General features: G+C 38.1%; 5 protein-coding genes across 5 annotated transcripts; all 5 read left to right on the top strand.

The window, feature by feature from the left end:
* The first annotated feature begins 230 nt into the window (after positions 1 to 230).
* Positions 231 to 1,103, top strand: LOC114519416 (putative ankyrin repeat protein RF_0381). The gene is made up of 3 exons (XM_028539541.1): positions 231 to 242; positions 299 to 1,052; positions 1,096 to 1,103. The coding sequence occupies exons 1-3, from the start codon at positions 231 to 233 to the stop codon at positions 1,101 to 1,103; spliced, it is 774 nt and encodes a 257-aa protein (XP_028395342.1).
* On the top strand, positions 1,050 to 2,529 carry LOC114519514 (serine/threonine-protein kinase 24-like). Its single transcript, XM_028539659.1, has 2 exons — positions 1,050 to 1,159; positions 1,427 to 2,529. The coding sequence occupies exons 1-2, from the start codon at positions 1,124 to 1,126 to the stop codon at positions 2,252 to 2,254; spliced, it is 864 nt and encodes a 287-aa protein (XP_028395460.1). The 5' UTR covers positions 1,050 to 1,123; the 3' UTR covers positions 2,255 to 2,529.
* Positions 2,530 to 6,711: 4,182 nt separating this feature from the next.
* On the top strand, positions 6,712 to 9,824 carry LOC114519415 (putative ankyrin repeat protein RF_0381). The gene is made up of 8 exons (XM_028539540.1): positions 6,712 to 6,898; positions 7,034 to 7,795; positions 8,447 to 8,536; positions 8,603 to 8,983; positions 9,032 to 9,151; positions 9,275 to 9,382; positions 9,485 to 9,682; positions 9,817 to 9,824. Exons 1-8 carry the CDS (start codon positions 6,712 to 6,714, stop codon positions 9,822 to 9,824), a joined length of 1,854 nt encoding a protein of 617 aa, XP_028395341.1.
* Positions 9,825 to 9,837: 13 nt separating this feature from the next.
* On the top strand, positions 9,838 to 11,132 carry LOC114519414 (serine/threonine-protein kinase 24-like). The gene is made up of 2 exons (XM_028539539.1): positions 9,838 to 10,104; positions 10,305 to 11,132. The coding sequence occupies exons 1-2, from the start codon at positions 9,880 to 9,882 to the stop codon at positions 11,130 to 11,132; spliced, it is 1,053 nt and encodes a 350-aa protein (XP_028395340.1). The 5' UTR covers positions 9,838 to 9,879.
* Positions 11,133 to 16,438: 5,306 nt separating this feature from the next.
* Positions 16,439 to 19,174, top strand: LOC114519412 (serine/threonine-protein kinase TNNI3K-like). Its single transcript, XM_028539538.1, has 3 exons — positions 16,439 to 16,867; positions 16,922 to 17,365; positions 17,902 to 19,174. The coding sequence occupies exons 1-3, from the start codon at positions 16,439 to 16,441 to the stop codon at positions 18,733 to 18,735; spliced, it is 1,707 nt and encodes a 568-aa protein (XP_028395339.1). The 3' UTR covers positions 18,736 to 19,174.
* Positions 19,175 to 24,697: the final 5,523 nt, after the last annotated feature.

Genomic DNA, 24,697 nt, shown 5'->3' with positions numbered 1-24,697 from the left:
TGTAAAAAAAGAAGGGTTGACAGCACTGAACGATGCTGTTACTAAAGGTGCTCTAGAAATAGTAAAATATCTTGTTAAACATGAAGCTGATGTAAATGGTAAGGATAATAACGGGTGGACTGTGCTTCACGATGCTGTTACTAAAGGTACGCTAGAAATGGTGAAATATCTTGTTGAACATGGCGCTGATGTAAATGGTAAAGATATATACGGATGGGCAGTGCTTAACTATGCTGCTAAAGGTACGATAGAAATGGTAAAATATCTTGTTGAACATGGCGCTGATGTAAATGGCAAGAATAATAACGCGCAGACTGTGCTGCACGATGCTGTTACTAAAGGTACGCTAGAAATAGTGAAATATCTTGTTGAACATGGCGCTGATGTAAATGGTAAGGATATATACGGATGGGCAGCGCTTAACTATGCTGCTACTAAAGGTACGATAGAAATGGTAAAATATCTTGTTGAACATGGCGCTGATGTAAATGGCACGGATACTAACGGGAGGACAGCGCTTCACGCTGCTGTTAGGGTTAATAGATTAGAAATTGTGAAATATCTTGTTGAACATGGCGCTGATGTAAATGGCAAGGATACTAACGGGTGGACAGCGCTTCACGCTGCTGTTAGGGTTAATAGATTAGAAATGGTGAAATATCTGGTTGAACATGGCGCTGATGTAAATGGAAAGAATACTGACGGGTGGACAGTGCTGCACACTGCTGGTAGTAAAGGTAAGCTAGAAATGGTGAAATACCTTGTTGGACATGGCGCTGATGTAAATAACAAGGATAAAAAAGGGAGGACATTCTTGCATGCTGCTGTCATTCCTGGCGGATTAGAAATTGTCAAGTATTTAGTTGACCGGGGTTCTAACATAACTCTGAAAAGTGAAATCAGCGTTCATACTCTTGGCAATAACATAATGAAGATTGCTGTTGAGAAAAATTCAGTTGCTTTGGTCAATCTTCTGTTGGAAAAGAACATCGCTGTGTGGAGAGCTGGAACATTTCATGTTGAAGGAAGACAAATGAGTCTTCTTGAATGGAGTATTCACCTTGGCCATGATGAAATTGCAACTATCCTCAAAAGGTCCGTAAATCATCGTGAGAAGATTCAGATGTTGAAAACAATGAATTGCAACAATTTAGAAGAGGTAAATATTTTTTTAAATATATAAAATGTTGTTTCAGTGAGTTTAGGCAGTAACCAAGGTTAATAGGAAGTTTACGATCCACGACGTGGTATAGCTCGACAACGCGCATTTGGATTCGTACCTGTTTAACCAAGGCTTGTGTGATGTGTGAAAACTGTTACAGATTTATTGCCTTCGTTTATTTAAACACTCGAATGCTTTTTCTAGTTTTTTTCTTCTCCCCACAGAAAATCTATTGTTTTTTAATTATAATTTTCTCCCCCATAGACTGAAACACCGATGCAGGCTTTTGCCGCAAAGAATCAATTCAAAATTGGCGATGGTGGTTTTTCTTGTGTCTATGTTGGTCTCATGAAGGATGGAAGTGAAGTTGCTGTTAAGAGAATTTTGGTACAAAGTGAGGATGAAACAGTTGAAAACGAAAAGGAAATCATGAGTCTCATTGAAACAAACTCTCCATTTATAGTGAAATATCGACATTTTCACCGTGACGATACCTTCATGTATCTTATTGTTGATCTTTGCGAAGAAACGTTGAGGGAACTTGTTCAAGCATCCAGTATAAAACATCTACAAGAGCACGGTCCACAAATGATTTGGGAAATTCTATCAGGACTTGAATTTCTTCATTGGAAAGGAATATTGCACAGAGATCTAAAACCATCAAACGTCCTGGTTGATATCGAAGGTCGCATGAAATTAGCAGACTTTGGAATAAGCCGCGTTTTAAAAGACGATGAAACGACTGTTGAAACATTTGCTAAAGGTACTCCAGGATGGATGCCACCGGAAGTAATTGAGGCAATAGTTAAAAAAGAAAAGGGTCATTTCAAAAGAAAATCAGATGTCCATGTCGCGGGTATGATTGCTTTTTACGTGTTGACCAAAGGTGAACATCCTTTTGGATCTGAATTAGAACGAATGAAAAATATTTTAGAGGATAATCCTGTCAATTTGGAGAAACTTGGTAATCGCAGAGCTCGTAGGTTTGTGTCGTGGCTCATTAGTCACAAGATTGATGATAGACCTTATGCTGACGAAGCATTGAGGGATTCCTCATTAAGCTACAACACAAGGAACGCAGTGTTTGTTTGAAATGATCTTCTTAGCCCAAGTTGGTCCTTCAAGGGAAAATTTGGAATCACAAAAGTGCGACAGAACTAGTAGTATAACTGGTAGTATCAGGTGACATTATAGAGCAACACTAAACGCTGTGCAGATTTGTATTTCGTAGACGGTCGATAGCAACTTTGATGGTTGCTAGCATCATTTACAGCTTCGGAAGTCGCCGTGTATCTCGCGACACTTTCCGAATCCTTTCGTCAAAAATCAATAACACGTTCAACATTATTGTTTAAGTTATTTTAATAATTTGCGAAGTTGTTTTATTTAGGTTTTTAGGTGATTCTCGATCCTAGGCCAGTCAGCGTGATAATAATTTAGCAGAATGCGCTGTAGTTCTTATGCATAAATTGAAATTAGCTCCCGTTGGGCATTCTATATTTCTTACACTTAAAATATTCTTGTTATAAAGACTTTTTTACACAACGTGTTGTTGGTTCAAGTAGAATATAAATATCACAGTCTTGATTTATTAATAAATACGATTTTCATAGAAAAAGTGGCATTTTCATAGAAAGAAACTATTAGCTATCTACAAACGCCAATAGCATAGAGAATGCAGGGGGGTGTGAAAATCACCCTGGTGCACGAAGCGAAAGATATGGTACAACTGAATGATTTTAAAATGCTGTTTGTTAAAAGTTTTTAATCCGAAAAAATTTCTCGCTAAACTCAGGATGCGGGGCACCACGTCAGTGCGCCCCCTCCTCCCAAAGAGGTATACCCAACACAACCACCCCCTCAGTTAATGCGTTAACACCAAATGGCATTCACATTGTCTCAGCACCGCTGTCGACGATCAAGCGAACTAAAAAGGTTGTATCTTTAGTCACTTCCATAAGACAAACACCACGTACAAACTACAGGTGGCATTTTGAGCCCATTTCTCAGAACAATTCATATTGTATATTCATTCGGCTTTTTTCCTCAGAGGGGGTAAATACCGAACTAGACGGAGTCAATACAAACCAACTTAGCATAGCAAGGTCTGTACTATACAGGAATGATTCTCTCGTGGCTGAAATTACCCTGGATATTTTAAACACATTGTGATCTCTATGTCATAGATACTGTATATCATTGATATATCTTGCACATGCAGAGACAAACCAGTCTAGCATAGTAAGATCTATACTATACAGGAATGGTTCCCATGTCCAAAGTTTCCGTAGACATTCTGTCAAAACAGTCATTTAGGTCATAGACATATTCCTGACATATCTCGCATTTATTAAACTGTTGGTCAGTTCTACCGGCCTCACGACGCAAACTAGCGAGGTTCAGATTTGACTACCACTACCGCCACCTCTCCCTAATCTATTAAGCTGGTGATTGGTTAGTCTGATAGACCTATCGCATTTGATTGGTTTATATTCCCTCAAAGGTTGTGGTAGTCGTAGTGGTAGTCAAATCTGAACCTCGCTATTATCGCTTGTAAGACAGACGAACAGGAAGAAGAAGATCCGACATTACCTTGTTCTTTCGTGAATATCTTCAACTCTTTTGCATGAAGCTTTCAATCTTGGATTCCAGTCTCGACTCCATGGCGATGTAACCATTATCTCGTTTCTATAACAAGGAAATTAAAGAGAGAATTTATGTGAATACCTGAGAGACATTTTGCTTCAAAGCAAGAATGTATTGTTTGGGATTTTGATTGTTTGGAGTGCCATTTATTGTACAGATTCCGAGGCAGCTGACATGTTTTTTGTATTTTTAAAGTTCGTGTTTAGAAATATCTTATAATATTGAACAAGAAAGTAAGATTGAAGTGCGTCGTTTGAAGAAAATTAAATATTTCCGCTGCACAATCAAAATCGTCTGCGACACCTGGCTCGAAATTCAGGTAGAATGGTTTCAGGATGGAACTTTTAGAGGCGTATAAATATTCCGACACAGCACAGGATATTGTTCAAATTACGGACTGTACCAAATCTTTGAACTACATTCATTTTAACTGAAAGAGGTGGGTCACAGATATTAGAAAACTGTTTGTGACGATCTTGAGAAACAGACAGTTATAAGGAAGGTTCTATTTTAATAATATATACGATATACACAGTCATCAAACCTTAAACTTAACATGAATAGTGTCAAAAACGCATTGCTACAAAGTCATATCTTGCAATGATTGTTGCAAGATTTGTTATTCTTTTGTATTCGTGTCAAAAATGTGAATGTGCCAGCAAACTTATAAACGTTAAAGATAAATATTGCCAGATTTTCACTTCAAAAAGCCTGAGAACTAGTTTCGTTTATCGTTTGCAATGCGGGGGAAATCCGTTCTCGGCAGGTCATCTTCAACATCACAGCATGAGGTTGTTTGAATAACAAAGACCACTGTCGACAACACCTCATTTTGATCTAAAATTAGGTTTGATTTGCCGAAAACGAAGATGACAAAATTTTGATCTAAATTATTCGTTTCATTTTCGAAGCTGTATCGACGCTCTTTATTATGATGTAGAACATAAACCATTGAACTGATTAAAGGTGGGTAAGTAGATTATAATCACAGTAATTTGCTTCAGCACTGCAGAAATCAGAAGCGACTAGAAATTATGTTATGGTTGAGTCGCATATTTGTGCAATGCATTGTGTGTCACATTATTAAATTGCCAAACTAACTACAAGAATTCAACATCAGTGAGTTAAGAAGTATTCATGTCAACCTCAGAGGGGTTACCTCAAATGGGGTATTTTGTTGATGTAAAGGTTCACACGATTTCATTTTGGTGGATCCAATTCACTTGTGATGTATGGAATGTAGTCTGTTATTGATAAAGCAGTACATTGGTTTTAGTTGATTCCCTGTCCATATACACATTGCAAGTCAACAAACTATAAAACATCCATCAGAAGTGAATTGGATCCGACGAGATTGGATCGTGTGAACAGAACTTTGCAGGGAATTACAAATAACAATTTGTTTCATTTATTGATTTAATGCTGGGGTCTTAAAGCAAAAGTAATAGCGGGCTGTAGTAAAATACAAAAGAACTCGTCTGACCGTTTTTAACGTGCAAAGAAAACCGGTCCTTAAAGACCCAAACCTTGCTAGAAACGAATGTAAAAAGGGACGAAAATTTACTCTTCGTGTGTCTGAAATTTGATTTCGTTCTAAGCCAATGAAGGTGTTTGTTTATATTTTTCCTCTTGACGAGTAAGAAGGGCGAAATACGAGCAATCTCGGGGAAAGAATATTGTCGTCTTCTCATGTATTTGTACAGAGCAGTCGTTACAAGGCTTAAATAAGGTGTTGATTCATAAATCAATGTTTACATACTGTTAAACATCGCTTTCCAAAGAATCACTCGGGCATAAGAAGAATTAGACGTCAAGCAACGCGCAACACAATTCATTTGCAATTTTCATTTTTGGGCTGCCCTTAATTGTATTGCACTTTTTATTTTTCACTACCAGTGGTGTTTTCCCGTTCGCTTCTTCAGTTTAGCCACTGATCTATGTTAAAGACTGTAGTGTGCCTATTTAAGTTCGCCCTGGGTACGAGCCTGAAATATTTAATAAATATTTGTCACCAAGTTCGCGTCAGGTTGTCAGAAATATTCTCATTTTAAAGCTGATAGCTTATGAAAACTAGATCAAATTTTGCTATGTATGGCATTTTTTTAATAAAAATAAAATTTCGTTGAAACCATGACAAATCCAAACGATACTTGCTGGGCTTGTTGTTCACTTTAGGAACGATAAAAAGATAAATTTTCAACGGCGCAAGAACAACTCGAAATTAAATTGTCTCAATTTTACATTCTTAGCGATACGATGAAATAACTTCTCAGAGTCCAATGCAGTCTCCATCATTAGCAATTGTGAAGTTTTTGGTTAAATATTGTGGTGCTGACTTAAGTTGTAAAGATGAGTCGGGCAAAACTGCTTTACATCATGCTGTTGATGTTGGTGGAACAGACATTGTCAAATATTTAGTTGAACAATGTGGCGTTGATGTAAATGACAAGAATAAAAAAGGGTGGACAGCGCTGAACAATGCTGTTACTGAAGGTTCGCTGGAAATAGTTAAATATCTTGTTGAACATGGAGCTGATGTAAATGGCAAGGATGTATACGGATGGACAGTGCTTCACTCTGCTGTTACTAAAGGTTCGCTAGAAATAGTGAAATATCTTGTTGAACAAAGCGCTGATGTAAATGGTAAGGGTAATGACGGAACGACAGTGCTGCACTATGCTCTTATTGTAAAAAGTACGTTTGAAATAGTAAAATATCTTGTTGAAAGCGGCGCTGATGTAAATGGCAAGAGAATTAACGGGTGGACAGTCTTGCACTCCGCTGTTAAAAAAGGTACGCTAGAAATAGTGGAATATCTTGTTGAAAAAGGCGCTGATGTAAATGGAAAAGATGATGGCGGGTCAACACCGCTGCATGGTGCTTTTTGTAAAGGTTCTATACAAATGGTAAAATATTTCATTGAAAATGGCGCGGATGTAAATGCCAAGAACGCTAACGGAGAGACAGTGCTGCATTATGCTGTTACTGAAAGTTCTCTAGAAATGGTAAAATACCTTGTTGAAAACGGCGCTGATATAAAAGGAGAAGATACTGACGGATGGACAGTTCTGCACAGTGCTGCTACTAAAGGTACGCTAGAAATGGTAAAATATCTTGTTGAAAACGGCGCTGATGTAAATGGAGAAGATACTGACGGGTTGACAGTGCTGCGCTCTGCTGTTACTAAAAGTTCTCAAGAAATAGTAAAATATCTTGTTGAAAAAGGCGCTGATGGAAATGGTAAGGATACTGACGGGTGGACAGTGCTGCACTCTGCTGTTGCTGAAAGTACGCTGGAAATAGTAAAATACCTTGTTGAAAACGGAGCTGATGTAAATAGTAAGAATACCGATGGCTGGACTGTGCTGCACCTTGCTGTCATTGTAAACATGCTTAGAATGGTAAAATATCTTGTTGAAAACGGCGCTGATATAAATGGTGAGAATACTGAAGGTTCCACAGTGCTGCACTCTGTTACTGAGATAAATGCCAAGCAAAGTGACGGGAGTACAACGCTGGACGATCTTGTTTTATATGAAGATAGACTAGGAATTATGAAATATCGCGTTGAAGATGGCGCTAATGTAAATGGAAAGGATACTGACGGGTGGACAGTGCTTCATAATGCACCTTCTCAAGGTACGTTAGAAATGGTAAAATATCTTGTTAAAAATGGAGCTGATGTAGATGGAAAAGATACTGACGGATGGACAGTTCTGCACAGTGCTGCTACTAAAGGTACGCTAGAAATGGTAAAATATTTTGTTGAAAACGGCGCTCATGTAAATGGTAAGAATACTGAAGGGTGGACAGTGCTGCACCCTGCTGTTGCTGAAAGTTCTCTTGAAATAGTAAAATATCTTGTTGAAAACGGCGCTGATGTAAATGGAAAGAATACTGAAGGGTGGACAGTGCTGCACTTTGCTGTTAGTGAAAGTACGCTGGAAATAGTAAAATATCTTGTTGAAAACGGCGCTGATGTAAATGGTAAGAATACTGAAGGGTGGACAGTGCTGCACTTTGCTGTTAGTGAAAGTACGCTGGAAATAGTAAAATATCTTGTTGAAAACGGCGCTGATGTAAATGGAAAGAATACTGAAGGGTGGACAGTGCTGCACTTTGCTGTTAGTGAAAGTACGCTGGAAATAGTAAAATACCTTGTTGAAAACGGCGCTGATGTAAGTGGAGAAGATACTGACGGATGGACAGTTCTGCACACTGCTGCTACTGAAGGTACGCTAGAAATGGTAAAATATCTTGTTGAAAACGGCGCTGATGTAAATTGTAAGGATACTGATGGGTGGACAGTGCTGCACACTGCTGCTACTGAAGGTACGCTAGAAATGGTAAAATATCTTGTTGAAAACGGCGCTGATGTGAATGGTAAGGATACTGACGGATGGACAGTGCTGCACTCTGCTGTTACTAAAAGTTCTCTAGAAATGGTAAAATATCTTGTTGAAAACGGCGCGGATGTAAATGCCAAGAAGACTAACGGAGAGACAGTGCTGCATTATGCTGTCACGAAAAGCTCTCTAGAAATGGTAAAATACCTTGTTGAAAACGGCGCTGATGTAAATTGTAAGGATACTGATGGGTGGACAGTGCTGCACTCTGCTGTTACGAAACGTTCTCTAGAAATGGTAGAATACCTTGTTGAAAACGGCGCTGATGTAAATGGAGAAGATACTGAAGGATGGACAGTTCTGCACACTGCTGCTACTGAAGGTACGCTAGAAATGGTAAAATATCTTGTTGAAAACGGCGCTGATGTAAATTGTAAGAATACTGAAGGGTGCACAGTGCTGCACACTGCTGTTGCTGAAAGTTCTCTAGAAGTAGTAAAATATCTTGTTGCAAACGGCGCTGATGTAAATGGTAAGAATACTGAAGAGTGGACAGTGCGGCACCCTGCTGTTGCTGAAAGTTCTCTAGAAGTAGTAAAATATCTTGTTGAAAACGGCGCTGATGTAAATGGAAAGAATACTGAAGGGTGGACAGTGCTGCACTTTGCTGTTACTAAAAGTTCTCCAGAAAAAGTGAAATATGTTGTTGAAAAAGGCGCTGATGTAAATGGTAAGAATACTGACAGGCGGACAGTGCTGCACCCTGCTGTTGCTGAAAGTACGCTGGAAATAGTGAAATACCTTGTTGAAAACGGAGCTGATGTGAATGGTAAGAATACCGATGGCTGGACTGTGCTGCACCTTGCTGTCATTGTAGGCATGCTTAGAATGGTAAAATATCTTGTTGAAAACGGCGCTGATATAAATGGTGAGAATACTGAAGGTTCCACAGTGCTGCACTCTGTTACTGAGATAAATGCCGAGCAAAGTGACGGGAGTACAACGCTGGACGATCTTGTTTTATATGAAGATAGACTAGGAATTATGAAATATCTCGTTGAACATGGCGCTGATGTAAATGGAAAGGATACTGACGGGTGGACAGTGCTTCATAATGCAGCTTCTCAAAGTACGTTAGAAATGGTAAAATATCTTGTTGAAAATGGAGCTGATGTAGATGGAAAAGATACTGACGGATCGACAGTGCTGCACAGTGCTGTTACTGAAGGTACGCTAGAAATAGTAAAATATCTTGTTCAAAATGGAGCTGATGTAAAAGAAAAAGATACTGACGGATCGACAGTGCTGAACACTGCTGTTACTACTAAAGGTAGGCTGGAAATAGTAGAATGTCTTGTTGAACATGGTGCTGATTTAAATGGTACGAGGAATAACGGTTGGACAGTGCTGCACTCTGCTGTTACTAAAAGTTCTCTGGAAATAGTAAAATATCTTGTTGAAAACGGCGCTGATGCAAATGGTAAGGATACTAACGGATGGACAGTGCTGCGCTATGCTGTTACTGAAGGTACGCTAGAAATGGTAAAATATCTTGTTGAAAATGGAACTGATGTAAATGACACGGGTGCTGATGGACAGACAGTACTGCATGTTGCTGTCGATGTTGGTGCATTAGAAATTGACAAGTATTTAATTGAACAGGGTGCTGACATAACTCTGAAAAGTAAAAGCAGCGTTCATACTCTTGGCATTGACATCCTGAAAATGGCTGTTGTGAAAAATTCAGTTGCTTTGGTCAATCTTCTGTTGGAAAAGAACATCGCTGTGTGGAGAGCTGGATCATTTCTTGTTGAAGGAAGACAAATGAGTCTTCTTGAATGGAGTATTCACCTTGGTCATGATGAAATTACAACAATCCTCAAAAGGTCCGTAAAACATCGTGAGAAGATTCAGATGTTGAAAACAATGAATTGCAAAAAGTTAGAAGAGGTAAATATTTGTTAAACATTTGTTTCAGTGAGTTTGGGCAGTAACCAAGGTTTACGATCCGTGGTAGCTCGACAAGGCGATGTGTGAATACTGTTACAGATTTATTGCCTTCATTTATTTAAACACTTAAATGTTTTCTTGCTTTTTTCTTCTCACCACAGAAAATCTATTCTTTTTTAATTATAATTTTCTCCCCATAGATTGAAACACCGATGCAGGCTTTTGTCGCAAAGATTCAATTCAAAATTGGTGCTGGTGGTTTTTCTTGTGTCTATGTTGGTCTCATGAAGGATGGAAGTGAAGTTGCTGTTAAGAGAATTTTGGTACAAAGTGAGGATGAAACAGTTGAAAATGAAAAGGAAATCATGAGTCTTATTGGAGCAAACTCTCCATTTATAGTGAAATATCGACATTTTCAACGTGACGATACCTTCATGTATCTTATTGTTGATCTTTGCGAAGAAACCTTGAGGGAACTGGTTCATGCATGCAGTATTGAACATCTACAACAGGAAAGTCCACGAATCATTAGAGAAATTCTATCAGGACTTGAATTTCTTCATGGTAAAGGAATATTGCACAGAGATCTAAAACCATCAAACGTCCTGGTTGATATCGAAGGTCGCATGAAATTAGCAGACTTTGGAATAAGCCGCACTGTTAATCACGAGGAAACGACAGTTGAAACAGATGCAAAAGGTACTCGTGGATGGATGCCACCGGAAGTAATTGAAGCAATAGTTAAAAAAGAAAAAAGTCGTTTTAAAAAGAAATCAGATGTCCATGTCGCGGGTATGATTGCTTTTTACGTGTTAACCAAAGGTGAACATCCTTTTGGATCTGAATTAGATCGAATGAAAAATATTTTAGAGGATAATCCTGTCAATTTGGAGAAACTTGGTGACCACGAAGCTCGTAGGTTTGTGTCGTGGCTGATTAGTCGCAAGATTGATGATAGACCTCACGCTGACGAAGCATTGAGGGATTCCTTATTTAGCAACACCACAACGAACACAGCGAACAATTAGACCACCAACCACGACGTTTGTTTGAAATGACGAATCCTTTCTAGCCAAAGTTTGTTCTTGAAGGGAGAATTTGGAGCGACACAAGGGCGACAGAACATAGCTAATTTTAAAATAATTATCACAATAGTATAGTAGAGGGGGGAGGGGACAACCCAAGTTTGTTCTTGAAGGGGAAACTTGGAGCGACACAAGGGCGACAAAACATAGCTAATTTTAAAATAATTATCACAATAGTATAGTAGAGGGGGGAGGAGACAGCCCAAGTTTGTCCTTCAAGGGGAACTTTTGAGCGACAAAAATTGGACACACAAGGGCGACAAAACCAGTCCCATCGGGCGACAATAAAGCAATGCTGAACGCGGCCGCCGTGGATTTGCATTTCGTAGACGGTCGGTAACAACTTTGATGGTCGGTAGCATCATTCGGAAATCGGCGTTCATTTCGCGACACTTTCCGAATCAAAAAATCGACAAGAAGGTGTTTTAATTATATGCGAATTTGCTCTATCGACGTGATTCTCAATCCTATTTCAATTATCCTGATAATAGTTTAGCAGAATGTGCTGTAGTTCTTATAAATAAATTGAAATTAGCTACAGTTAGAATAAATATATATATTTCTTACACTTAAAATATCCTTACCACGACGTGTGGTTGGTTCAGGTAGAACCTCAATATTACAGTCTTCAATATATTGTACACTATTTGAAAGAAAGATTTCATAACTGAGGGGCTGTTCACATGAGCCAGGTGACCAAGATGACTTTAAAAAAGCTGTTTGGACAATGGAGAACTAACTAGGCTAACTAGCCATTTGTCATAACGTCTTTAAAATTATAGGATTATATTTGTTCGTTGCGAGAACGATTTTGCTAGAGACTAACTGTAAATAGTCCCAGATTTAATTGACGCTGTATCGCCTGCGACATGACTTATGCTGTATGGAAGGAAGGTGTTAAGATAGAGTTAGAAGCAGTAGAGACTCGGTGATTGTTTTTATTCCTTCATCAATGGCGGACGTGTTGAAGGGAGCTCTTATACTTTTGTTAATAATTGTAGCTTTTCAAGTAAAAAAGCGCTCTAATTTTACTAGCCCTGATTCTATCGGACTATCGGTACGGACTTCGGTAAAGAAGTGTCTGATAAACAAGATAATAGCCACGAACAATCCGGAGACAATTAAAATTGCAGATGTAATTCCTCTTTCTATTGGGGATCATGATATGGTGGGATGCGTAAGGAAGATGAACTCAAGGAAGTTTAAGCCTAAAAAAATTGTCTGCCGTAATTACACTCGCTATGACCCTAAAGTATTAAACGATACGCTTCGAAAAATTGATTGATCTGTTATTTGTAACTGTGGCGATGTGAATGCGGCTTGGCAGTTAATGAAAGCTATAATTACTGGCGTTTATGATAGATTTGCTCCAGTTATTATTGGTGTGAAAGGAGTGAAAGGTAAACCAGCACCGTGGCTATCGATTGAACTTAAGAAACTTATGAATGACAGAGATGGTCTTTTGCGTAGATACCTAAGGACGAAAGAGAGCCAAGATTATCTCTTATATAAACAAAAGCGAAATGAAGTAAACGGAGCCGTAAGACGAGCTAAATCCCAGCATACCAGGAACCTGCTTGATGAAAATCGAAATAAACCGGATGCTTTCTGGAGTGTTATAAAGTCACTTTACCCGACGAATTCATCATCTGGTATTACAAGTCAGTCCTTTGATGTGGATGGTCAGGTTTTGATAGACGCTGATAAAATTTCAAGTGCCTTTTGTACACATTTTACTACCATTGTATCTCGTCTAAAGCAGAAGGCTTTTTCATTACTCAATCTTACCTGGAGAATCTCCAATGGCATTGCAAATAGAACTGATATGATGTCCTGTATCGGTCTCGGAAGTTCTTAGTATTTTAAAGTCTCTTAAATGCTCTAAATCAGTTGGCGTTGATAACTTGCCATCTCGTCTATTAAAGGACTCAGCATCCACCATAGTTTTGCCTCTAACTCATATCGTTAATCTATCCTTGGAGAGTGGACTGGTCCCTACTGAATGGAATTCAGCTAAAATTGTTCCGATCCATAAAGCAGGATCTAAATCAATCTTGGATAATTATCGGCCTATATCGATTCTGCCAGCAATATCAAAGGTGCTTGAGAGAGTTGTTCACCGTCAGCTAATGAGTTATTTATCTGACCATAAACTATTATCAGAGCATCAGTTTGGTTTTAGACCTAAAATGTCCACCGAACTAGCATCTATCAAGTTAGTTGATGACATTCGCCTAAATGTTGATAAAGGAAACCTGGTCGGAGCCACGTTTATAGACTTGACGAAAGCGTTTGACACTGTTAACCATTCTCAGTTGTTGAACAAGTTACCGAAATATGGTGTTCATGGAAAAGAGCTTGATTGGTTTAAAGATTATTTATTTCACCGAGAGGTGCGGGTTGCTTATGGTGGCAATTTGTCCCAAGAATCTTATTCCTACATTGGTGTACCACAGGGCTCAATATTAGGCCCGGTATTATTTGTAATATATAGCTTTTAATGATGTGGCTGATGTAGTCAAGGAATCCAGTATAATTATGTTTGCTGATGATGTAGTTCTGTATGCTGCTGGTGATATAAAGGTAATTAACTCAAAATTGTCAAATGATATGGAAAGTATCGCCGCTTGGATGGATGAAAATGAATTCATTGTGAATTTAAACTGAGAAGGTAAAACTGAGATGCTCTTGTTTGGAACAATGAAACGCCTATCCAAGTTAAATGAGCCAATGTCCGTGAACTATAAAGAATCCCCCATTAGGCAAGTATCGGTGTACAGGTACCTTGGTGTTGAAATTAATTCGTCACTGAATCTCAAATCGCATTTTGATGCCACATTTAAACGGACATCATCAAGACTACGATTGTTGCGGAAGATTAGACCACAATTAAATCTCCCATCTGCCAAAGCAATATATCAAGGAATGATCATTCCAGTATTAACCTACTGTGGAGTGTTAAATTTAAACTTAACTACAACGCAGCGAGATCGAGTGGACTCCTTTCACAAGCGAGCTTTGAATATAATTTTCACCGGCAGTGTTCCTGATCAAGATTTTCCATCAGCTATGGAGTTGAAGAACAAGCGAGCATGTGTCTTAATAAGGAAGATCATGGATGGTGATATCTGTGAGTCATTGTGTGGTCATTTTATTCGTAACGAACATCGTAAAGTAACTAGAAATAATGGTTATTTAGCGGTTTTACCTAAAATAAAGACTGAATATGGACGTAGAAGTTTTCACTTTATGGGAGCAAAAGTGTATAATGAGCTCCCCTTAGAGGTTAGGCAGATTGATAAATTTAAAGATTTTGTAAATAAAGTATTATGGTAATTTTCCTATATCTTATTTACATCGACTGGTTTTTATGGTCTCTCCTATGGATTTTATGGACCCTTCGACTTATTATATAGTATTTTAATAATTACTACGTTAACAGGACTCACATTGATAACAGCACTTCTGTGCTGAAGTGTATATATCCTGTTTTTAAATATTCGTTTTAATAATAATAATAATAATAATAAATAATATTTACACTTCTTTTGCTGACGAAGAGTAAAAATATATAATTGCAGTACGTAGAAGCTTTGTGGTGTTATAGATGCTCCAGGTCTCTGGCTCCAGGTTTAATCTGTAACTCGAGCCGCAAACCGGAAATTGCATCTTACTGGTTTATTGACTTTTGTGAAATACCACAGACGATAGTTGATTTTGATGACAAAGATTTTTATTCGATATATTTGTTTCATTTACGATGTTGTATCGACGCTCTTTATTATGATGTGGAACATAAACCATTGAACTGATTGAAGGTGGGTAAGTAGATTAGAATCACAGTGATTTGCTTCAGCACTGCAGAAATCAGAAGCGACTAGAAATTATGTTATGGTTGAGTCGCATATTTGTGCAATGCATTGTGTGTCACATTATTAAATTGCTAAACTAGCTACAAGAATTCTACATCAGTGAGTTAAGAAGTGTTCATGTCAACCTCAGAGGGGTTACCTCAAATGGGGGTATTCTGTTCAGGTAAAGTGTCACACGATTCCACTTTGGTGGAACCAATTCACTTGTGATGTATGGAATGTAGTCTGTTATTGATAAAGCAGTACATTGGTTTTATTTGATTCTCTGTCCATATATACATTGCAAGTCAACAAACTATAAAACATCCATCAGAAGTGAATTGGATCCGACGAAATTGGATCGTGTGAACAGAACTTTAAAGTTCGAGCATTGCAGGGAATTACAAATTACAATATATTTCATTTAATGCCGGGGTCAGTAATCGCGGACTGTAGTAAAATACAAAAGAACTGGTCTGATCGTTTTTGACGTGCAAAGAAAAACGGTCGTTAAAGACCCAAACGGCCAAACCTTGCTAGAAACGAAGGTGAAAAGTCAGACTTGTAGTCAGGGACGAAAATCAATTCGTGTTGTGTCTGAAAATTTGATTTCGTTCTAAGTCGTTGAACGCGTTTGCTCGGATTTTTTTTCTCTTATGAAGTAAATAAAAATGGTGAAATACGAACAATCGTGGGTAGAGAATTTTTCCGTCTTCTCGTGCATTTGTACAGAACCGTCGTTAGAAGGTTTAAATAAGGTCAACATTCATAAATCAATGTTTACATACTGTTAAACATCGCTTTCCAAAGAAATCCACTCGGACTCCATAAGAAGAAATAGATGTCAAGCGACGCGCATTAATTGTATTGCACTCTTCATTTTTGAGTAAAATTTCGTTGAAAGCATGACTTATCCCAACGATACTCACTGGGTTTCAGCACTGGGCTTGTTTTTCACTTTAGAAATTATAGAAAAAATGAAATGATAAGAAGCAAGAATCAAGTGGAAGTACAAGTGTCTGCGAATATGGTTCGAAACATCTTCGAGACGATGGAATAACTTCTCAGAGTCCAATGCAGTCTCCATCATTAGCAATTGTGACGTTTTTGGTTAAATATTGTCGTGCTGACTTAAGTTGTAAAGATGAGTTGGACAAAACTGCTTTACATTATGCTGTTGATGTTGGTGAAACAGACATTATCGAATATTTTGTTGAACAATGTGGCGCTGATGTAAATGACATGGATAAAAGAGGGCGGACAGCGCTGCACTATGCTGTTACACAAGGTACGCTAGAAATTGTAAAATATCTTGTTGAACATGGCGCTGATGTAAATGACAAGGATAAAGTAGGGAGTACGGCGCTGAAGTATGCTGTTACTAAAGGTAGGCTAGAAATGATGAAGTATCTTGTTGAACATGGCGCTGATGTAAATGACGAGGATAACGTAGGGAGGACCGCGCTGAGCTATGCTGTTACACAAGGTACGCTAGAAATGATGAAGTATCTTGTTGAACATGGCGCTTATGTAAATGACAAGGATAACGTAGGGAGGACGGCGCTGAGCTATGCTGTTACTAAAGGTAGGGTAGAAATGATGAAGTATCTTGTTGAACATGGCGCTGATGTAAATGACAAGGATAACGTAGGGAGGACGGCGCTGAGCTATGCTGTTACTAAAGGTAGGGTAGAAATGATGAAGTATCTTGTTGAACATGGCGCTGATGTAAATGACAAGGATGACGTAGGGAGGACGGCGCTGCACTATGCTGTTATTAAAGGTACGCTAGAAATGATGAAGTATCTTGTTGAACATGGCGCTGATGTAAATGGTAAGCATATTTACGGACGGACAGTGCTGCACTCTGCTGTTACTAAAGGTACGCTAGAAATTGTAAAATATCTTGTTGAACATGGCGCTGATGTAAATGGAGAGGATATTTATGGACGGACAGTGCTGCACGATGCTGCTAGTGAAAGTACACGAGAAATGGTAAAATATCTTGTTGAACATGGCGCTGATGTAAACGTCAAGTATTTAGTTGTACAGGGTGCTGAAACTCTGAAAAGTTATACTCTTGGCATTGAAATCCTGAAGAGGGCAGTTCTGGAAAATTCAGTTGTTTTGGTCAATCTTCTGTTGGAAAAGAACATCGCTGTGTGGAGAGCTGGAACATTTCTTGTTGAAGGAAAGCAAATGAGTCTTCTTGAATGGAGTATTCACCTTGGTCACCATGAAATTGCAACTATCCTCAAAAGGTCCGTAAAACATCGCGAGAAGATTCATATGTTGAAAACAATGAATTGTAACGAGTTAGGAAAGGTAATTATTTAAAAAAAATTTATATATTTATATGAGTTTAAATGAGTAAGTGGGTAGTAACCAAGGTTTATAGGAAGTTTACGATCAACGACGTGGTAGCTCGTTTGGATTCCGCCGTAGACAGCAGTCTTTAATGGTATGTAGCGAATTTTAACAGCGACTACACAATTGGTTTCGTCCTAGTTTAGACAGGCTCGAATAATGTGCGGACATACACAAGTGACTTAACATAGATCATTGAACATGCCACGTGAAAAACTACAAAGGCACCCCAAATTCCCCAGTGTGGTGGGGTTTAGTAACCTTAGTTGGCTTCACCAGTTTTTTTCATTAAAACAGTCAAAGAAAATCTGTTTCCCGCTCTTTTGCGAACTTTTATCTTCCACAATTTTCTCGATTTCCTCAACCGACAAGGAAGGGAAGGGAGCAGAAGCCATTTTCAAAAGAAAATAATAAATTTTTATTGAATGTTTTCTTGCTTCTTTCTTCTCACCACAAAAAAACTTATGCTTCTTGCGTTTTTGTCTCATATATAGATTGAAACACCGATGCAGGCTTTTGTCGCAAATGATCAATTCAAAATTGGTGGTGGAGGTTTTTCTTGTGTCTATGTTGGTCTCAAGAAGGATAAAAGTGAAGTTGCTGTCAAGAGAATTTTGGTACAAAGTGAGGACAAAACAATTGAAAACGAAAAGGAAATCATGAGTCTTATTAAAACAAACGCCTGTCCATTTATAGTGAACTATCGACATTTTCACCGTGACGCTAACTTCATGTATCTTATTGTTGATCTTTGCGAAGAAACCTTGAGGGAACTTGTTCAAGCATGCAGTATTGAACATCTAAAAGAGCAAGGTCCACGAATGATTAGGGAAATTCTATCAGGACTTGAATTTCTCCATGGTAAAGGAATATTACACAGAGATCTAAAACCATCAAACGTCCTGGTTGATATCGAAGGCCGCATGAAATTGGCAGATTTTGGAATAAGCCGCGTTCTAAATGAGGATGAAACGACAGTTGAAACAGATGCAAAAGGTACTTTGGGGTGGATGCCACCGGAAGTAATTAAGGCAATAGTTAAAAAAGAAAAGGGTCGTTTTAAAAAGAAATCAGATGTCCATGTGGCGGGTATGATTGCTTTTTACGTGTTAACCAAAGGTGAACACCCTTTTGGATCTACATTAGATCGAATGAAAAACATTTTAGAGGATAATCCGGTCAATTTGGAGAAACTTGGTGACCGCGAAGCTCGTAGGTTTGTGTCGTGGCTGATTAATCACAAGATTGATGATAGACCTTACGCTCACGAAGGACTGAGGGATCCTTTACTTATTATCAATCACCACAAGGAACACAGCGAGCAATAAGACCACAAACTACGAAGTTTGTTTGACCCGTTTAATCCTTGAAGGGAAAATTTGGAACAACGAAAATTGGAGTGCGACAGAACCAATAGTATCTGGTGACATTATAGAGATTTGTATTTCGTAGAACGTCGGTAGCAACTTTGATTGTTGGTAGCATCATTTACAGCTTCGGAAGTCGCCGTGTATCTCGCGACACTTTCCAAATCCTTTCGTCAAAAATCGATAACATGTTGAATATTGTTTAAGGTATTTTAATAATTTGCGAGGTTGTTTTATCGAGGTGATTCCAGATCCTTTGTCAATCAGCGTGACAATAGTTCAGCAGAATGCGCTGTAGTTCTTACGTATAAATTTAAATCAGCTCCCGTTGGGCATTCTATATTTTTTACACTTAAAATATTCTTGTTATAAAGACCTTTTTACACAAGATGTGGTTGGTTCAGGTGCAATCTAAATATTATACTCTTGATTTATTAATAAATACGATTTCATAGAAAAAGTGCCGTTTTCATAGAAAGAAACTATTATCTACAAACGCCAATAGCGTAGAGAAGGCAGGGGTGTGTGAAAATCACCCTGGTGCATGAGGCAAAAGATATGGTACAACTTAATGATTTTAAAATGCTGTTTGTTAAAAGTTTTTAATCCGAAACAATTTCTCGCTAACCTCAGGATGCGGGGCACCACGTCATTGCGTCCCCTCCTCCCAGTATACCAGAGGTATACCCCCGGGCAACCGCCCCCTCAGTTAACGCGTTCACACCGAATGGCGTTCACACCGAACGGGTCGTAATATTGTCCCAGCACCGTTGTCGACGATCAAGCGAACTAAAAAGATCGTATCTTTAGTCACTTCCATACGACAAACACCACGTACAAACTACAGGTGGCATTTTGAGTCCATTTCTCAGAACAATTCATATTCTATATTCTTTGGGCTTTTTTCCTCAGAGGGGGTAAATACCGAACCAGACAGAGTCAATACAAACCAGCCTAGCATAGCAAGGTCTTTGCTTTACAGAAATAATTCTCTCGTGCCTGAAATTTTCGTGGATAATCTAAACACGTTGTGATCTCTATGTCATCCACATATCATTGACATATCTTGCACTTACAAACTATTGTACGACGTACATGAGCAGCGCCAGAGAGAGACATGCAGAGACAAACCAGCCTAGCATAGCAAGATCTATACTATACAGGAATAGTTCCCATGTCCAAAATTTCAGAAGACATTCTGTCCAAACAGTCATTTAGGTCATAGACATATTTCTGACATATCTTGCACTTATTAAACTGTTGGTCAGTTCTGCCGGCCTCACGACGCAAACTAGCGAGGTTCAGATTTGACTACTACAACCGCCACCTCTCGCTAATCTATTAAGCTCGTGATTGGTTAGTCATATAGACCTATCTCATTTGATTGGTTTATCTTCCCTCAATGGTTGTGGTAGTCGTAGTGGTAGTCAAATCTGAACCTCGCTATTATCACTTGTAAGACAGACGAAGAGGAAGAAGAAGATCCGACATTACCTTGTTCTTTCGTGAATATCTTCAACTCTTTTGCATGAAGCTTTCAATCTTGGACTCCAGTCTCGACTTCATGACTCGATGTAACCATTATCAACAAGTAAATTAAAGAGAGAATTTATGTGAATATCTGAGAGACATTTTGTTTCAAAGCAAGAATGTATTGTTTGGGATTTTGATTGTTTGGAGTGCCATTTATTGTACAGATTCCGAGGCAGCTGACATGTTTTTTATATCTTTAAAGTTCGTGTTTAGAAATATCTTATAACATTGAACAAAAAAGTAAGATTGAAACGAAGTGCGTCGTTTGAAGAAAATCAAATATTTCCGCTGGACAATCAAAATCGTCTGCGACACCTGGTTGAAATTCAGGTAGAATGGTTTCAGGATGGCACTTTTAGAGGCGTATGAATATTCCGACAGCACATGATATTGCTCACATTACGGACTGTACCAAATCTTTGAACTACATTCATTCTAACTGAAAGAGGTGGGTCACAGATATTAGAAAACTGTTTGTGGCGATCTTGAGAAAGAGACAGTTATAAGGAAGGTTCTATCTTAATAATTACCGATACACACTGTCATCAAACCTTAAACTTAACATGAATAGTGTTAAAAACGCATTGCTACAAAGTCATATTTTGCAATGATTATTGCAAGATTTGTTATTCTTTGTATTCGTGTCAAAAATGTGAATGTGCATGCAAACTTATAAACGTTGAAGATAAATATTGATTCTCACTCCAAAAAGCCTGAGAACTAGTTTCGTTTATCGTTTGCAATGCGGGGGAAATCCGTTCTCGGCAGGTCATCTTCAACATCACAGCATGTGGTTGTTTGAATAACAAATACCACTGTCGACAACACCTGATTTTGATCTAAGATTAGGTTTGATTTCCCGAAAACGAAGATGACAAAATTTTGATCTAAATTATTCGTTTCATTCTCGAAGCTGTATCGACACTCTTTATTATGATGTAGAACATAAACCATTGAACTGATTCAAGGTGGTTACGTAGGCTATAAATCACAGTAATTTGCTTCAGCACTGCAGAAATCAGAAGCGACTAGAATGGTTGAGTCGCATATTTGTGCAATGCATTGTGTGTCACATTATTAAATTGCCAAACTAACTACAAGAATTCTACATCAGTGAGTTAAGAAGTGTTCATGTCAACCTCAGAGGGGTTACCTCAAATGGGCGTATTTTGTTGAGGTAAAGTTTCACACGATTTCATTTTGGTGGAAACAATCTGATTCACTTGTGATGTATGGAATTTAGTCTGTTATTGATAAAGCAGTACATTGATTTTAGTTGATTCCCTGCCCATATATACATCGCAAGTCAACAAACTATAAAACATTCATCAGAAGTGAATTGGATCCGACGAGATTGGATGGTGTGAACAGAGCTTTAACACATTGCTGTCGGGTCAGATGGCATCCATTTTAACTTGCGATTTCTGTGTGAATACTTGACCGATTTTGATAAAAATAGAACCATTTTAAAGAGGAAATTGTCCTCAGGCTCAGTAGATGCATGCTTTTTTTAGATCGATATGTTGCCAATTCGCCATAATATTCACTTTAAAATGCATGCGATTTATTTATTATTCAATATTACACACCGAAGCGGCCTAATCTATGAAATATTGCGCAAAATGCAAACTAAACCAGTTACAGTGATTTAGTTCACATTTTCAGGATTATTTTGATATATTTAGCGTCAAAATCGAGGCTTTAGAGGATTTTTGCCGATTTTTATATAAACATGCATGATGATATGAATTATCACATCACCGGCAATACTATTTCACAATAATACATATATCGAAATAAAACTTGGGCAAAAAAAGCCAAAAAACTGATCCCTTGGTCCAATTTTAACTCAGGAATCGATTTTTGGGGTCAAATTTACCCTAGAGGGAGGGCGTCATGGAGTTTTGTCGCCTTCTCCAACCGCATGACAACATTCCGAGCACGCAGTAAGCACGCGCTTAGCAACAATTATCGCTGAGAACTTATAAAACGCTATTTCTCCGATTTTTTTGCACATCCTACCCTAAAAATTACTCAGAATTATAACAGAATGATGATATGTAAAATGCAAACATTTTAAAGACAACAGAGAACAAAAAAAGCGAGAAAATACGGAATTTCTAAAGTATATGGTTGCTATGGGTGAGTAATTTGAGATAACAAAACAAGCTATTATTTTGACTCATGTTTTGACTTATAATACAAATGCAGCTTAACACTATATGTTGGTTTGAATATACTATTTATATCGTCTTTTCAAGCTCTATCGTTTGGTGGTATTTGGGGGTCTTTAGCCCAAATACTTGCTGAGATATTTACAATATTGTCGGGTTTAATCTATGTACGACAACAGCACAGGCAGCCCGGTCACTGCTGTTACGTCATGCTATTATATACAAAAATTCAAAAATACTACGCTAGTTTCTTAAAAAAAACTACATACAAAACACCTTAGATATATTGGCAATATTTATTTGTCGTTTTTAGACTTGAAAAAAACTCTAAAATGCTCAAATTTTGCGAATTAAAAGTGTATTTTCGTTGAAATTTTGCGAAACAGAGGCGGAATGCCATTTACTCGACAAACGTCATCATCGGAGAATTCGTCGGCAAATTTCTGATTGGCTGTGTCAAGTCCGGAAAATTTCGAAGGTCAACTCAATGAAGAAAAAAGATCTTCGTTATTTTCCGGACTTGCCACAGCCAATCAGAAATTTGCCTACGAATTCTCCGATGATGACGTTTGTCGAGTAAATTGCATCCCGCCTCTGTTTCGCAAAATTTCAACGAAAATACACTTTTAATTCGCAAAATTTGAGCATTTTAGAGTTTTTTTCAAGTCTAAAAACGACAAGTAAATATAGTCAATATATCCAAGGTGTTTTGTATGTATTTTTTTTAAGAAACTAGCGTAGTATTTTTGTTTTAAGCGATGGTATTAATGTATGTATTATATTTTTCGCGAGAGAGTTGCCAGCCTTATTGTAATCCCCGAGCCGGTGCCACAGATTAGCTATATACAGATATGAAACTGAAGCCAAATCGAGTCACACGATTTTTTGCCTAATGTGCGCATGCGTAACTTGCTTGGCAAGTGTCATGTTGAAATTTAATGAGTAAATCGATAGAAAAATCGAAATTTTGACAAACAAATCATGATTTAAACAAAACCTTTAGGGCCATGTCCCATTTGACTTAAAATTTTTAAAAAGATGGATGAGGTAGATCTTCTGAGCTAAGAACTGGTTTCTGAAATTATTTGATGCAGGCAAAAACAGTAAAAAATATAGCTGAGGAGTGCAGGGCTTGCCGTATGGAAAGCTGTGCAATGGTTTAGCACTGGCTGAGCTATTTTTGAATTTATAAAACATGTAATACATTCTTTAGATACAATATATCTCCAGGAGATAAGACGAAATGAATTAACAAATATCTAGGGATTAATAGAAATGTGAAAACGAAATGATAGGAGCTTAAAAAACTTTGTGTACTTGAAATGAACAACAACAACATGCGGAACATGGCAGGTAAATACGACGAGCAATTCAGCGTATTTAGCGATTTGGCTATAAAAAAACAACTTCATCACCCTTGTCTTGGACTATTTTTCACACAAAATTTACAAATTGCTGCTTATGCGCGACTATTATGACCATACACGAGTCTTTTTAGCGGAACTCTGAAGACAAAAAATAAAGACATGGCCATATTATGTTTTGAGTTTCGGGTTTAAAATTAGCAATAATTAGACTCTTTGCTTTGATATTTTTTGAAAAAACAGATTTAAAAGACGGTTAACAACTTGAAAAATTCAGATGAATAATATTTACGTGTAAATATGGGACTTCATTGAAAAGAATTCAGCCAGAGTACATATATTCCATAGTGCCAATGCAAATATCTTTCGGCATCACTTGCACCAGCTTTTTTGATTTTCAAAAGTCAATTTTGAGCTATAGATATGCTCACTTGCCTTCCCACAATTAACAAAAGATACATATACCGACACTCTTTAAGAATTTATTCCCGAAATAGCCATAGGTAGCGCGGGTTTTTAAAAAAGCAATTTTTCGTCTTAAAAACGGCGTTTTACTCATTAAATTCCCTCATGACACTTGCCAAGCTCGCCGGAAGTCAACACGCGCTGGCTGCGCGTGGGACACAAAACAATCAGCAAAAACACTGAAGTTTCATATCTGTATATAGGTAATCTGTGCCGGTGCGGAGCACCGTGCGAGGGTACTAATTCCGCCCGGAGATTAGGAATTACACCCGGGACCCGGGAGAACATAGCGGAATCCAAAGTTGCCCAAATGTCATGGACGTTCAATGGTCATGGTACTTGTGCGCATGCGCGAAATGCGAACGAGTGTAGACTGATAATCAGCAA

Source organism: Dendronephthya gigantea, unplaced genomic scaffold (assembly GCF_004324835.1).
Source record: "Dendronephthya gigantea isolate DGI-Jeju-01 unplaced genomic scaffold, DenGig_1.0 000013F, whole genome shotgun sequence".
NCBI classification, from domain to species: Eukaryota; Metazoa; Cnidaria; class Anthozoa; order Malacalcyonacea; family Nephtheidae; genus Dendronephthya; species Dendronephthya gigantea.
The sequence above is the reverse complement of the archived record's forward strand: the minus strand, read 5'-3'. Positions and strand labels throughout refer to the sequence as shown.

Excerpts from the sequence above, each read along its gene's own strand:
- LOC114519514 (XM_028539659.1), top strand. The coding sequence starts at position 1,124 with ATGTTGAAAACAATGAATTGCAACAATTTAGAAGAG. Across the intron at positions 1,160-1,426 it reads ATTGCAACAATTTAGAAGAG|ACTGAAACACCGATGCAGGC; the intron begins GTAAATATTTTT and ends TCTCCCCCATAG.
- LOC114519415 (XM_028539540.1), top strand. The coding sequence starts at position 6,712 with ATGGTAAAATATTTCATTGAAAATGGCGCGGATGTAAATGCCAAGAAC. Across the intron at positions 7,796-8,446 it reads AAACGGCGCTGATGTAAATG|AAATGGTAGAATACCTTGTT; the intron begins GTAAGAATACTG and ends AACGTTCTCTAG. Across the intron at positions 9,152-9,274 it reads TGCCGAGCAAAGTGACGGGA|CTTCTCAAAGTACGTTAGAA; the intron begins GTACAACGCTGG and ends TTCATAATGCAG.
- LOC114519414 (XM_028539539.1), top strand. The coding sequence starts at position 9,880 with ATGGCTGTTGTGAAAAATTCAGTTGCTTTGGTCAATCTTCTGTTGGAA. Across the intron at positions 10,105-10,304 it reads ATTGCAAAAAGTTAGAAGAG|ATTGAAACACCGATGCAGGC; the intron begins GTAAATATTTGT and ends TTCTCCCCATAG.
- LOC114519412 (XM_028539538.1), top strand. The coding sequence starts at position 16,439 with ATGATGAAGTATCTTGTTGAACATGGCGCTGATGTAAATGACGAGGAT. Across the intron at positions 16,868-16,921 it reads TTGTTGAACATGGCGCTGAT|GGTACGCTAGAAATTGTAAA; the intron begins GTAAATGGTAAG and ends GCTGTTACTAAA. Across the intron at positions 17,366-17,901 it reads ATTGTAACGAGTTAGGAAAG|ATTGAAACACCGATGCAGGC; the intron begins GTAATTATTTAA and ends TCTCATATATAG.